Below are 15,144 nucleotides of genomic sequence, written 5' to 3' on the forward strand. Positions count from 1 at the left end.
GTCAATAATAGATTTATAAGGTAAGAAATGAATAGAAATAAAATAGAATTTTAGTAGGTCCATACACTGCGTGTTAATATCAAGTAATTAAATCAATTCATAATATAAAACACAGGATCGTTTAGTTAAATGTTTGGAATAGTGAATACGTAGAAATGGATGCAAAGGAATATTAAAGTAACGTTTTTTGACAACAGAATAGTGAACCGAGAGATAAATTATTGAGTGGAATAAAATATAATATGAGTTTTAATTGAAAACGAAATGATAGTACATAACTGAATCAAAAATGCGAGACTGAAATGAAGAAGTTAAACCAACCAAGCTGCAGTGAAATTAAAATAAATATGTCACAAAAAGGTGTATAATAGTTTATAAGATAGAGCAGTAAGAATTGTTGATAGCATAAAACAGATTGGAAAGGCGAATTATCAGAATAGAACGTGGGATGAGCTGATGAGGTAGAAGGCCTAATGAAAGCCGTGATTACTAAACACAAATGTAAAATGCGTTTAACAACTCTATGAAAACTTACTGAGAGATACTCACTCATTTCCAGCAATGTTCTTCGTAGCTTTCACGAATAGTTCATCTGTCGGATAATAAATATTTTCATCAACTTCAACGTAGGCTTACAATGGACTAATAATGTTCGGCATTAACAAGGTTCGTTTCTTACGAGCACCCGTGCATCACAAAGAGAGCAGTGCGAACCTAATTCTCGCCGCAACTCATTTTGATCAATCTTTAGCAGAAAACGAAATCGATAATGTTTTCAAATTGAAAAAAAGAGGAATTCGTCCGTTAAACAAGACTGTTATAAAATTTCTGTTATCAAAATTTATCATATTGATCCGGCATTTTCATCCAACACCACAAGAAGACATCGAGCTGCGGAAATATCAGTGGCAAAGGATGCCGTTTCCTTCGGTGAAATATATGTTTAGAAAGCTTAAAAGCTGCCTCGGAATTTCCTACTAAACTGTGATGAAAAGCTGCAATTATTTTGACAAACGAAAAAATCCCTATTATTCTCGCTGATGCGAAAATGTTGTTCAAAGCCTGAAAGCCCACGATAGCTCGGAATTACGGATAATAAGATTCTGCTCCTCTTAAAACGTTCTCTGGCCTTACATTTTTTGCTTAGAAACTAAACCCCAAATAGAGCAGACCGTCTTAGCTTACAAAGATATTCCTTTAGAAAGGTCATAAAACATTCTGGAAACTGGAAAGGCAACAAGTTTATACCAAGTATTTTAATGCAGGGGCACTCAACAATTCATTTCGGTGGATATCTGTTCGGCCTTAATCGCCTCTAAAATTAAGATTTAGTTGTTGAGGAAATATGAAGTTTTCTTCCAGAAAACGACTGCTCAAAATTTCGTAACACTACAGAACTAGAGTCTTTTCGGTTACGGAGAGGCAAATATGTCGTTTAAAATGTGAATAAAGGTCAGCTAGCATTTTTTGTAAAGCTAACAAATTGCTCGTAAATTCGTGGACTTTAATTTTAAGCTGAAGCATCCACACACATAAAGCTGTATTAGGTTACACAAAGTATGCCTTTAACAGGGTACAAAATGATCTGCGGACAACATTAAAGATATTTTGCTTGAATTTTTTGTTGAGCTGTGCATGGTACCTTACCTTAAATGTTCTCGTTCGGAGCTCTTGAAATCAGATAAAAGTTCCCTGTTGAGACGCAATATATTGACTTTAAAATTGATAGAGGGAGAGATGCATAGGTATTAAGAAATTTTGCGAAAAAATTGTAATTAACTTCTCTGCTTTTCTCCCGCCTTGCCGATCGAAAACTAAAAGTACATATAAACGTTGGTTACACCTCTACCGACGCACGCCATAAGCCAGTAATACCGGTATTATTCAAGAGGTATATCATAACTCATGCAGTATTAGCTGTGCTTACCCTAACCCTAAAAAACTCATGAAGCTTTGCTAAATAAACTAGCTTTTAACAGTAGACATTTCAAAATGAAGACGAATTGCTCGGCTATCTTAATAAACGAGTGTGTAAATGAAAACCGGGAACCTCATAGTCACTTCGGTTGTTCAAGAGTTATTGCCGTGAGGCCGTAATCACCTAAGAAATTCAGATTTAATGATAAACTTCGGTTTTCTTTAGCAAAATGTCACCTTAAAGCTCCGTAACACTAAAAGGCTAATCGCTTTGTTTTCGGAGGGTCAAATATGCGGTTTAATTCCAAAATAAGGCCACCTATCATTTTCGTAAAGCCAACACCACCTCCTCAATTGATTTAAGGAATACGACTCCCTTTTCTAGGACTCTCTACAAATTGACTTTCCAGCCAAAGCATCTGAACTGATCAAACGACATTTGCCTTACTGTACACATATTAAATGTTTTGAAAATGTCATACAACGATTGCGTACGGGAGACAGAAAGCAACACATTCCTTATTGTAGTTAAATGCTCTCGATCGGTCGGGTGCTCAAATATTGTCTATACATAAAATGAGCCAATTTACCAAAGTTATTTTCAACAATAAACCGGCAAAGAATGATCAGTGTTTGCAGTTCGCATTGGGTATTCGGAAGAGAGATAAAATCATTATTCAATTCAGGATACTCAGTTGCTATCTCGGAATTGAAGAACCCCTTGCTCAAGTTACAATAAGTTACAAATTCGACACTGATTCCTGAAAAAAGCAAGGAATGAATGCTACAGCAATTCACAGGATTTGGCCAGTATTTTCATAAGCAGTATATAGTACCTTCGTATCCATGTACTTCTATCAAGATCTGACTTCCCGGTACCTTTCTGCGACGTGTGCAGCCGGCTTTCTCGGTATCCCGAGGCGTCTTTCCGAGAAACACAGGAAACACGATGTCACATGATCAACTGGCTTTTTCTCGGAAAAGGAGGAAAACGAGCTTTGCGTTCCAATTATTCGGAGGATAAATGTCACCTCGCAAATGCCAAGATAATTTGCATGATTTTCTAGAAATTTATGTGTGAAGTGATTTTTGTGGGCTCATGATCAGTTAAGCCAAGAAAGAAGTGAAACCACAAACATTTTGGCATCTCTAAATCGTTGTTGGTTAATGTTCATGCGACGAAAGACGACAACTCAATCGAGACAAGTGCTTTGAATGCCGCAAGCCGGTTCGATTCCTAATCTTGCATCATGCCTGTAAGCTGACGGTAGCTCGATGGTCGACAAAGAATTAAATCATACTGATTTCAATTCACTAACAGTTACTCTTTATCTCATTCAATCTACTTTACCCACCTTTTTGAACATCCCTGGCCCGGGAAATCCGCTTCCTTTCCTATCGAAGTGAAGTAACAAGCCGAAGCTTGTGGTTCCTCGGTAATCTGAAACGTAATCCAACACTTTCCGAGAAATCGAATGCACTTCATGGTCACGTGATAAGCTGATGATGCCTCTGATGCTGAGAATGGAAAGGCCAGTTTCCGGGAACGTAGTTTTCAGGTTAACTACAACCAAAATTAAAACAATTAAAAAATGAGCCATTCGCGAGCTTAAATGTATATGTATATACTTTTAAAATATAAAAGTAAAAGTTGAGTAGCCGCCTGTGAACGAACTGCGTTCAGATCCGACTATCGATTATTCGTATAAAGTCACGTGGTCAATGAAAACGTTCGTGAAAGCAAATCTGTTTCTCATATATTATCGCACAGCCGCATCACGCTGACAACAAATTACAGCTATGTTTGGTTCAAGTAAATTCTCGATGATGATTTTCATTTCTGCATTATATTTTCTTCAGCTCTGTTATCTCGAGGTTCAAGCTGGTAAGTTTTGGGAGTTTGTGGTCATTTTAATGAATGATAAAAAGAGCACTATCGCTAATTAATATGACTGCTGGCTGTCTCAGTTGGCTTGGTGATGCGGGCTAACGTTGTCTATGGTACGTCGTACTGGTTGTATCAAAAGCACAGCGAGAAAACGCTGGAGTCGATTTTCTGCCTGTTTACGTTCATAAATTTGATTTTAAAGTTTTATAAATGCAACCTCTGTACGTAACAATGTTTTAAAATAGGGCGTCTTTTCTTTCACACCTTTACAGTAGCCATACATATAGCTCACCTCAACGCACCGTTTTACAATAGATTTGTGTTATTTTGTTTTAAATTTTTTGGTTAGACAGACAAACCACTCACAATTAACAGATGTTACGTCATACATGATTCTTTTATTAGAGGATGGTGCGGGATTAAATATTGCGGCTCCTAAATATAGTTTAAACCATGTATCGAACCTCGAAACATTTCGGAGACCTAGAGCGTTGCGAAGATTTTTTGATCTGATCATTATTGTTATAGCAACGCGTTGTATTTCGTTCAGTCATGCCAAGCTGGTTATTCTTGAACTTCTCTTACTCAGTTTTGTTTTGTCTTGCAATGTTCGAGGTTTGAAACCAAATAAGACCTTTATGATAATGTTTGTATGAATCAGACTGACTGGAATGCTTTAAATATTTTTCTGTTAAATTCAGCCGACCAATGCAAAATAACGATTTTCATGATAACTGAAGTGTAACGTGACTGATAGGAAATCTGTCATGGTATGTAGTTACAGGAAAACTAATTAAAGCTCACTGTTTTAGTTTGCAAACATTTGTGCAGGAAGTCAAAGCAAAGTATTTAAAAACTGTCGTCTCCTGTGCTCCCAGATCGCTTTGTGCCTTCTTTAAACACATATAATTGGTGTAACTTTTTTTGTCAGTTTATACAGCTTGATCTGGTCGGATTCTTATGCAGAATTTTAATTAGTTATCATTTAATTAAGTTTCATATATATAGCGCACAGAGTTCAAGGCGCTTTTCAATCAAATAACAAAAATATAAAAAAAACTCAGATAATTATCTATTGTAAATTTACGAAATAAACTAATACACGCACGATGTAAATGTAAATGCATATTCTCGGTTTTCACGTGACGTCACCAAATTCTAGAATTCAAAACTGGGAGGCCTACAAAATTTTTACCTTCATTAAAGTAAAGATTACCTAAAAATATGTCTGTTCACAATTTCTTAGCTCAATGTCGTGCTTCCTTTTGAAAATAGAACAGTTTCAATTTCCGAGTTTCCATCGTGCGTGACATAAGGAGGACGGCCGTGACAGAGCTTTTCCGTATCTTAAAAATGACTCTTCGGGTGATTTTCAGCATTCTAAACAATTTAAGTTTGAGGAGAAATATTAATCTAAACATTCGAAAATTCACAAGGGCAAACAAACCTCCATTCTGGCAAAAGTGAACTCCAGATGTTTTTTCGTATTTCCGGCCGCCATGTTTGTGCCCCTCAGAGGGACACAAACATGGCGTCTCCATACGAAGCTCTATAAATTTATGTGGAACATTTTGTCAAATAACTCGAGTACGGAATGCCGCACAGACCTGACACTTGGACAGATGCCTTATTTATTTATCCTCTATACCATGTCGATTTCTTGACTTCATTCATGGAATGGTTTCGATTTTTTTTTTCAATGGCGTGACAGTGAAAACCGAGAATAAGAAGCAAAAAGAGACAAAGTACAATAAAAAAATTATGTTCATTCATTAATTAACAAATAAAGAAGCCTCGACTGTGCTCTGTGCTGTTGTAAAGCACGCAGGAAGCGGCTAGAGCACGAAGGAAGTGTAGGGGGAAACACGAGACGAAGTCGAGTGTTTCTCCCTACTTCGTGAGTGCTCCAACCGCTTCCTAAGTGCTTTACAACAGAACAGAGCACAGTGGCTTCTTTATTTGTTTTATGATAAAGAATTCTTTTATTTCCCCACGCATTCACCCTCATTTTCGAAACAAACTTAATTTTCCGAACGAACAGATGTGGTGTCAGCGTGCATCTGTACTCTGATAAAGCACGCTAAAATAAGCTAATCACAATCCTTGTTAGAATGTTTCAAATGATTAGATTGGTTGAACAAGACGAAAGCTGTCAGACATGTCTAAACAAGGCATCAAAGGGTGGTTTCCATTCACCAAAAATTTCAAGTTCGGTTTGAATTTTCGGAAATTTCGGTCTCGAATGGAGCGGGCTTATTGTCGGTCGTCACGTTGTAAGTTTTTGCCCCAGGCTTCTTGACGCCGCTTACAGTAACGAATATGTTCAAAATGGCGGGTGTTTTAATGGCGGGAAAATTGATGCATTACTCGTGTTTTTACCGATAAAATAATAAATGTACGCCTTAATACAAAATCCAACAAATTCAATTGTTCTTTAAATATCATTTAAACTTACCATCGTAAATAACGGTACACGAGTGTTGAAGCAATGCCTCAAGGTTATTATAGCATACCCGCACACGGAACATTAGTAACTCGCAGTCGTCATTTTGTTTTCATCCAAAGAGTAAATCATGCACGCGAGGAGACTGGAGAACAGTTCGACTGGAAGCTTTTCAACGGAACACGAGAATTGTCGAAAATACCGAAATTTCCACTTTTCGGGAACACTGAAAAGGTTGTCCTAAATTTTCGAAAATCTTTTCCGGAAAAGATCCTGTTCCCTTCGATTCCCACCTGAATTTTCGAAAATTTCGTCGAATGGAAAGCGTCCAAAGTTTACAAACTTTGCTCGGTTCGAATGTAACGCCAGCAGCGTCAGCGCTCCTTCGGTTTTCCCTTTTAAAAATCAGGATGGAAAAGTAAAATGTTCATTGAAATCCGGTGGATTTGTGACTCATGAAAATCTGGACGTTATTAACATGGCAATTCGAAAAAAACTGCTTAAAGCTTGCGGCCGGTAATAAACCAACTGCTGCGCTGTGTTTTGTGAATGAATTCACGGGAGCAAGATTACAGGATTGCTCGAACTTATGACACCGTTAGGAAAAGGGCTTCTGTGACTGCTGTGGCCGCCCACTCAATGCTCCGGAGAGGATATTTGAACCGGCAGGCTGTTTGTTGTTCACTCGAAGGGCGGGCGTTAAAAAAATTCTGAGGCTTGCTTCACCACGTTGAGCGGAGGTGGCCATGATGTGCAGTGATGGAACTTACACGGAAAATGTAAGGATCTTGTAATCTTATATATTTGTGTATTCACTAGCTAATAAAATTTTCAATTTTCTCAATTTTTTGTTTGATCTTTCTGTATGAGAATAAAGCTAACAAGCGTTTACGGGATCTTTTAACACTGCTTTTCAGTGTTTTTAAGCTTGAGACATTTTTACATCTTTCGTTCTAAAACTTGCGCTGTCCATTTTATGTTATCTTTAGTGTTTGTCTCTGCCTTCGATGTCATTTCGTCAATTTCAGTGATTGACATGTTTGGAAATCTCTGTTTGTTTATATTTGTACTTGGCTCTTTGGTTTAGTCGCTAACTTCTTCGGAAATTTCACTTTCAGTCACCGTGTTATTTGTAGTGTTTTTTACCTTGCATGCGCACAGGATGGTCTATGTCCATTCATTTGAAACTAAGGCGTCGTCAACACGTATCCGGAAATTTGTTAAAACGCAATTTTTTTTACGAATACGGCTTGCGTCCACACGTATCCAGCGTATTTTCCTGCCGTATCCGGAAATTTTTGAAAACGCTCTCCAGAGTGGAAATTTTTTTATCTGATACGAATACGTATACGTGTGGACGGTCATATCCGGAAATTTTCGAATACGCTTTCGTCATTCTCTTGGATCCAGTCTTCACGGCGAGCATTATAAACAAACATGGCGTACAGCAAGGTTGTAGCTTCTTTGTTAGTTGCTCTGATTTCTAGTTTGATATCATGCGTTCAGATAAATGCAGCTGTGATAAATTTACACAACCAATACATTAGAGATCGACAGGATGTTTTGAGATTGTTATCAATGAACAGTGGGCATCATAAAGTCAAAAAAAAAAGAGGGAACCATCACCGAAGGCAATTCTGGACGCGACCAGGAAGGACAAGCGCATGGTGGGACAATTTTATCAATGGCACAATGATCGAAGAAGAATGGAGAGAGAATTTTAGAACTTGGCACTACAGCAAATCAGAAAATTTCCGGATACAATCGGATACGTGTGGACGGCTGAAAACGATTCGAATACGCTGCGTGTGGACGCAAAAATTTTTGCATCCGCAAGAAAATATTTACGGAAAAAAAATTTCCGGATACATGTGGGCATGGCCTTAGAGCTCGTTTTCGTTTTCTAGGTTATAAAAGACGTCTGGATCGAAAAATAATAATAATAATAATAATAATAATAAATAAATAAATAAATAAATAAATAAAACCGACAGAGAAGTCCAGGAATTTCACAAACGGCTGATGGCGTGACACCGTTGCTCCGTGCACCTGTACTCTGATAAACCACTCTGTTTCAACCAATCAGCGCGCGCGATGTATTGAAACTTTATTATAATTAATTATAAATTCAATAACAACCACTTGTGAGAAACAGTCCGAATAAATAACTTTTCAATCGATCCTTTTTTAAATGTGTGAATGGAATTACTTTTACTTATATTGGCCACTGTGCCAACAGCAAGTTATTCCATAATTTGGAACCGGTGAGACTATATAAGGAAATATTCACGTGCTCTCAGAACTACATAGATGGAATACTTGCAAGAACAATTAGATCTCACCATGCGACCTTTGGTAGACTTTTGGAGATACAGCTTCTCATTAATTAACTCTATATCATGACTGAGACGCCATGTCGTCAAGGCATTTGAAAACCAAAGGAAGAATCTCAAATGTAATTCTACAAAACATGTTTCCACGGATACTTCTGTCATCTTCAGTTAGTTAATGTACAAAGCGTTGGAAGCTGAATTTATAATAAGTAGACAAAAATGCGATGCTAATTATGATAAACGGTGACAACGAAATGAACATGAAACGTAACAATCCAAGGTGAGAATTATAAGGATAATTTTAGATTTACATGGTGTAATTGTTGATTGAAGGAAGGTTGTTCTCTTCGAATATGAAATTAACAATCAACAATTAGGGTGTGACCAGCACGATGCATTGATTCATTAACATGTTGAGTAAGATAGATTAAAAGATTCTAGCAATTCACAGAAATAGGCCTTATCACGGTTTTCGACGCCATTTTGACGGGTAGGCAAACAGGCTCGAAATAACAGTGTTTGTATGGAAATCCAATGTCAAATAATTTTTATAAAACATCGCTTCTGAAAAATTCATGAATTAGAAACTTTTGGTACTAGGAAAAGGATTTTAAGAACAAAATTGGAGGGATGTAGCTGTGACAGAAAGCGTCCAGTCGTGTTTTGAACTTTCCATACATTTGTCTGTATAGCGAACCAGCCGTGAACTGCTACTAACAATAGTTCGCGGGAAAAAATACAGGGAAATGTATCGGAAAGTTCAAAACACGACTGGACGCTTTCTGTTGCAGCTACATCCCTCCAATTTTGTTCTTAAAATTCTCTTCCTAGTGCCGAAAGTTTCCAATTCATGAATTTTCCAGAAGCGATGTTTTATGAAAATTATTTGACATCGGATTTCCATACAAACACTGTTATTTCAAGCCTGTTTGCCTACCCGTCAAAATGGCGTCGAAAACCGTGATAAGGCCTATTCTTTGCAGAAGTGCATGTCAAAATTATCTTCGACATGAAAGTTGGAGTCCCAAGTAATAATAAGAGAACAAGTTTGATCGAGTACCAAGAAAGTTTAAGGGAACAGAATTTTATTCCTCCTATTTACCACAGCCTTGTCCTGTCTTGCCTTGTCTTGTCTTGTTTGCCCGTTCAGTTCGGAAACGAAAGGCCATTGGTTTTCCAATGCTATGAAACTTAGAGATGACGTTTAACCCTGAACAAACTATAGACTTTCTTTACAACTAAATCCGACGCAATTTACGTTACGGCTTCACTTATCTTTCCGCGCATTCTTGAAGATAACGCGATGCAATTTTCAAGTGGTCAACTCTTTTTCTGAGGGGTTCGACAGTAATGTTGTCCATTCGACCGTCCGCAAGCACATTAGAATTTTATTTATAATGACATTTAATTTAACTTAATTTTAATTTGACTTGGGCAGGTTGATCTCTGCTAATCGACTTTTGATATTTTCGTGTTGTATAAGTATCAGATCGACAGTTTTGGACGTGTATGTGCTTTCCTTGGCAGCTATATGTGACGTGCATGAAAACAGTACAACTACGAATGCGTATAGCAAAATGTTTTTAGCATGGCTAAGCACGCGCGTTAACAAATTCTTGCTTGGTACATTTCTCGACGTCGCTTACCGTGCTAAAGAAAAACTGAAACAAAAAGCAAAATACCAGATGCCGCGAAGGACATCATTGTTAACAACAGCTTGATTGGAAGCCTTTCAGCAAATTAACCTTTGCTTTGTCTCTCTGACTATGTCTGCTATGTCATAAAGAACATGCCCCAATATGCGTTTTTCCCGTTGTATTATTTTCTTTCAGAAGACAAGTGCAGCCAGAACACGAACAAGACATGTGATGACTGTGTCAAAGATGGGGTAAGGTTATTCAAACTTCTTCTGTATGATCTTTAACAACTAAGAACCATCGATAGCCATAATCGTGAGCGGTGCCGGAATTAAGGTGGTGTGTTGTAAATTTCATGAAGGAATTGTTCCCTTACAGAGGACCGTGTTTTTCTCAGACATACTACTCTTGGACATTTTAATTGTTCCAATAAATCAGATGCCAGTTACATGGTTCTCTTGCATTTATTACCTTTAGACGTAGTGTTTCAAGAGTTAAAGAATGATGGATGATCTTTGTAAAATGATCGCTACTTACAAATTATTAAATGCTGTGCGTGTATGTTATTAAGAGAGATTTGAGAACATTCCGCAATACAAGTCCTATACCGTCAATAAACTCCTATGTTATTTCTGGGGGTTAGTTACTGATTATTTTGTCATTAATGATTTGTGAGAGAAGTGGTTTAGTGAGTACAACGTGACCTAGCTCCTGCTCAGTGTCCAGAAACTCAAAGTGTTTAAAAGGTGTTCATACCGTCTGCGATCAATCAGGGATCGTATACTGAATCATAGGTTAAGCAGTTAAGGGGACAGTAATACCATATGTAAACCGCTCCAAGTACGTATGGCCGCTTTTAAACCTTTTAATCAGAAACCCATAAGAATTGTTTAACATAAAAGAAATCAAGAAATTCAAGATTAACATTTTCAACAGGTAAAAAATTGAATCGAATGTCTAATGTTTAATCTGAGACACTTGACGTCCAAACAGGGTGTAAAAACGCCAAAGTGCTCATGGACAATGACCTGGCTGGTTTACATTTTGCATCCTTTTGTTTCTTTCTTAAATCATATGCTATATGAAATACACCTTTTGCTGTTCATTTACGCAAAATATACATTCATTTACGTCAACAGTATTTATATTTTGCGTAAATGAACAGCAAAAGGTGTAAAGTCGTAATGATTGCTCGTTTTCCTTTTGTTTTTAGTGTACCTACTGCGCAAGCACGAAAACGTGTATGAAATTTGACCTGTTCAACGACACCTTACACAACAAATGTGCTGGTCAGGACTGGAAGTATAAACAGTGCTTTGGTGAGTTCTGATAGGCTATCAAAATTCAATAGAAATAAATTAATAACTAGCGACGTCTCTGGAGAGCATCAGTTTGTATTAACCCACCCTCCCTCTCCGCCCCTACCCCTAAATGTCCAGAAATGCACCTAACCCTGATTTTGGGTACTTTATATAAGACAGACCTTTTTGTCGTTTCCATTTGACTTCATGTTTGACAGAATTATCTGTGTTTTAGTAAGAATTAAGGGTAGGGGACACTTTGTGATGTCTATCATACTGTTCATGCATGAGCGTGCATTTCTGGATATATCTCAAATGCATATGCTCTTAAGTTTCCCCAATTTAGGGCAGGGTTTTGTTTGTTATTCGTCTTCTTGTGCCTTAGTGGGCAGATTTCTCTCCCCCCCCCCCCCCTCCCCCATGATTATGCACCTGCTTTACAAAGAATTAAGCCGTGCGTAAAAGGAACGCCCTGGAAGTTAAATGCGTCGAAGGAGAGCAATTATCTGATATCCATACACAGCACAGCTCACATATAACGAAAACTTCCTTAATTGACCATTGTTTAGTACGAGGCTGTGTTATGACAAGCCTACAGTTGCTGCCTCAGTTTCCAGCAGTTTCAGAACGGCGGTTAAAAAGCGAAAACTAAGAGCTGCGCTTGTGCAGCGATAGATTAGTAAAGCTATGACAAAGAAAATAGCGCCCAAAGATGTTTCCTACGAGGTCCACAAAGGGATCGAGTTATGATGTCACATGACGTGAGGATTACGCCATGGTTTCCATATGACAGCCATATTGGATTTCCCTAAAACTTCAGCGAATAACTAAAATTGACCAAAAACACCACCAAAATGATAAAGAGATTAACAAAACTTATTTTCTTACAGCAAACTTAATATTTCAAAAAAAAAAAAAAAGCCAAAAAAAGCCCCAGAAATCTGGCAAAGATATTTCTAAAAAATTCATATTTCTAAAGTTCCCCATGTTTCTAAAAACAGGAACTTCTCGATCAGTGATAAGCCTACCTGCCAAAATTCGATTGTCGTGCACATCAAATTGTTTCCGACAAATTTTCCAAGGTTTGGTGGCGTTTGCTCAAATATTAAAAACCTTATACACGTTCAAGGTTCGCACCGACAGAATTCTCCGTCCCCCTCTCCTCTCTTCCAACCCCCCTTCCCACCGTCCATGGCGCCATAGCATCTGAACCTATTTGTTTCAATTGCATGGGGCTCAAAACGAATTGTTGTCGCCAAAACGGTCAAGAATACTAAGAAAAGGGGGCACGAACTCCAACTCCCCCAGATAAGAACTGAAAGATACAAAAATGCGTTTATCAACAGATGCCTTTTTAAACTTTTGTAATCACATTGCATTATATTTAATTGTTCTTTTTCATATATCTTGTAGATTTAAAATTGTATTCACCCAATTTTTTTCATGATTTCGATTGTAAAGACTCACGTCTGCAGCTGAGTCTGAATTTTTCAATAAAGACTCCATCCATCCGTCCGTCCGTCCGTCCATCCATCCATCCATCCATCCATCCATCCATCCATCCATCCAGCCAGCCATCCATCCATCCATCCATCCATCCATCCATCCATCCATCCATCCATCCATCCATCCATCCATCCATCCATCCATCCATCCATCCATCCAAGACTAATGTTTTGGTGGTTTATTATTTGTAGTCAATGGCAAATTTCTCCTCATTGCTGTTCCCGTGGCGGCTTTTGTGCTGCTGGTGGTAGTGGGGTGTGTAATCTACTGTTGCTGTGGGTGTGACGCCTGCTGCAGCTGTTGTGGTGCGTGTTTTCGCTGTATAGGAAAGATCTGCTATTACTGCTTCTGCTGCTGTTGCTGCTGCGAAAGCGGTTCCTCTGGATCTTCTTCAGGTATCGTATGTGAAATGCAGCCGTTTTCCCGTTTAGTACAATTTAGGGGGTGCATTAATTACCTCATGATCAGTTATTCGGATTGAATTGTTAGGAAAAACTAGCGTGTCATTGTCTGGTATTTGTCATCGAAAGTTAATTTACTTACGTAGAAACAAGAATTCCTTATGCTTTTGAAAGACGAAAAGTTTCGTTTAAAAAGCGATGGAGATAAGGCCAGGTCAGCTAGAATTTGCGGAAATCTAACAGTACCTCGTAATGATCGGTTCCATAATATCTTCTGGAATCTAAAAATTAAGCTGAAGGATCAGAGCGGCACAAACGGTGCTTTTATATTTTATATCTTGTCACACATGAAACCTAAAACGTACAAAAGAATTAAGACAGTCGTTAAGGCGTTGGCACAGGTAATGTTAAATGATTAGAACTTTTATATTACGAGATTAGTGCGCGATACGGAGGTCGCATACAACCACTTCGGAGGATTGGTGGTTCGTCTAATTCAGTCCGAAGACTCGGCTACTCCTGGTTTGGAGTGTTGAATGTTAAATTTATAGTCATATTACTTTTTTTTCCACTTTTTGACAGGTGAGAGACACGGTCTTATGATGGGAGTTAGAAATCCTATGACTAAAGCAGCTGCGTCTCGGATTCAAAGCGCCACAGCGAGACGTTTTGGTTCTGTATGGAAAGGAAGTTTCTCCTCGCGTGCTCAGTCGACCGCAGATAAGCGAGCATACTGGAATATATATTAGGAGATGTTACCTTTTCTCGCTTTTTGTGTGATCAAAACATGTATTTCTTCAACATTGTGACCTGTACTCACAGGGAATTTCAAATAGTTTGCTTTCTAAAGAAATAGAAAATATGTTTAAACAGAGCCATTCAATTAAGTGTCGTAAAACCAAAACCAAAGAAATTACCCGGCATGACCAATCACAGCAGACATGAACAGCGCAATGAACCAATCAGAATTCGAAGCCAATACATGTCACTGGCTTCAAGCGCGGGAAAACGCGTGCGAGCAACTACTCGAGATTGGTTTTTGGTTTGGCTTCTCATTGGTTGAGAAAATGGCGCGAACCTTCCCAACCAATCAAAGAGCGTAGTAAAACAGACCAGAGCAAATGTGAAAATACTCAACTGAAAACCTCTCTATGTTTATTCGGCGTTTAAGAGACCTTGAAAGTACAGTGGAAACATTCGCCTGTCAATATTGATTAACTTCATATAGCTGAGTTGCTCGTTCTCCCAAAATATTGGCAAAATAACATTTTTTTTTGACATGCAGAATTAGCAGTTAGTCGTCTTAGCCGGAGAGCATTGTAACAAAACGTTTGTGTGTTGTATCACTCTGTGTTATTTTCTTATAAATTTAGCCGGATTCTGATAATTAAATCGTGGAAACTGAAAAGATCAGAGTATCGAGGAGAGCGCTCGTTGCTTAATTTCGCCGTGCCCTAACAACCCTGTATGGATCTCTGATTTGTATTCAGTTGAAATATTATTGATGTATTTGATACAACATAACGGACCGACGAAGATCTTTTCATATATACCTCTCCCGGCCAAACGTCAAATTTCCTATTGATTTCTTTAACATGAGACAACGCAATATTTTTAGTGATTCATTCACAGTAAAGTCGTGTTAGTAAATCAAACAGCAATCACTCTAAGTGTTGTAATTAAAATTTACCTGATTGTGCAAGCTTTATCAGTTTTCA

At 38.1% G+C, this 15,144-nt stretch overlaps 2 protein-coding genes across 6 annotated transcripts in view; one reads left to right on the forward strand and one right to left on the reverse strand.

Moving 5' to 3' along the window:
- The window catches only part of LOC146457564 (sacsin-like), a 30,921-nt gene extending 27,558 nt beyond the window's left edge, over window positions 1–3,363 (reverse strand). Inside the window, exons 1-3 of one of the 4 annotated variants that reach the window (XM_085091806.1) lie at window positions 3,273–3,356; window positions 1,648–1,692; window positions 550–592 (exon numbers count right to left, since the gene is read on the reverse strand). In XM_085091806.1, coding sequence (XP_084947932.1) covers window positions 550–553 — 4 coding nt within the window. In that variant the 5' untranslated portion in view covers window positions 554–592; window positions 1,648–1,692; window positions 3,273–3,356. Of the gene's footprint in view, window positions 1–549; window positions 593–1,647; window positions 1,693–2,753; window positions 2,807–3,272 lie in introns of those variants that run through there. The other 3 variants (XM_085091807.1, XM_085091808.1, XM_085091809.1) reach the window with 3 other exon arrangements.
- A 298-nt stretch (window positions 3,364–3,661) lies between these two features.
- LOC146457565 (uncharacterized) lies at window positions 3,662–15,144 on the forward strand. 2 transcript variants are annotated; one of them, XM_085091825.1, is made up of 5 exons: window positions 3,662–3,802; window positions 10,417–10,469; window positions 11,432–11,537; window positions 13,217–13,420; window positions 14,009–15,144. In XM_085091825.1, the coding sequence occupies exons 1-5, from the start codon at window positions 3,718–3,720 to the stop codon at window positions 14,173–14,175; spliced, it is 615 nt and encodes a 204-aa protein (XP_084947951.1). In that variant the 5' UTR covers window positions 3,662–3,717; the 3' UTR covers window positions 14,176–15,144. The 2 variants fall into 2 exon arrangements, with proteins under 2 accessions (XP_084947951.1, XP_084947950.1); XM_085091824.1 differs by having other exon boundaries at window positions 3,663–3,802; window positions 10,414–10,469.

Source organism: Pavona decussata, unplaced genomic scaffold (genome assembly GCF_977016875.1).
Source record: "Pavona decussata unplaced genomic scaffold, jaPavDecu1.1 SCAFFOLD_240, whole genome shotgun sequence".
Lineage (NCBI taxonomy): Eukaryota > Metazoa > Cnidaria > Anthozoa > Scleractinia > Agariciidae > Pavona > Pavona decussata.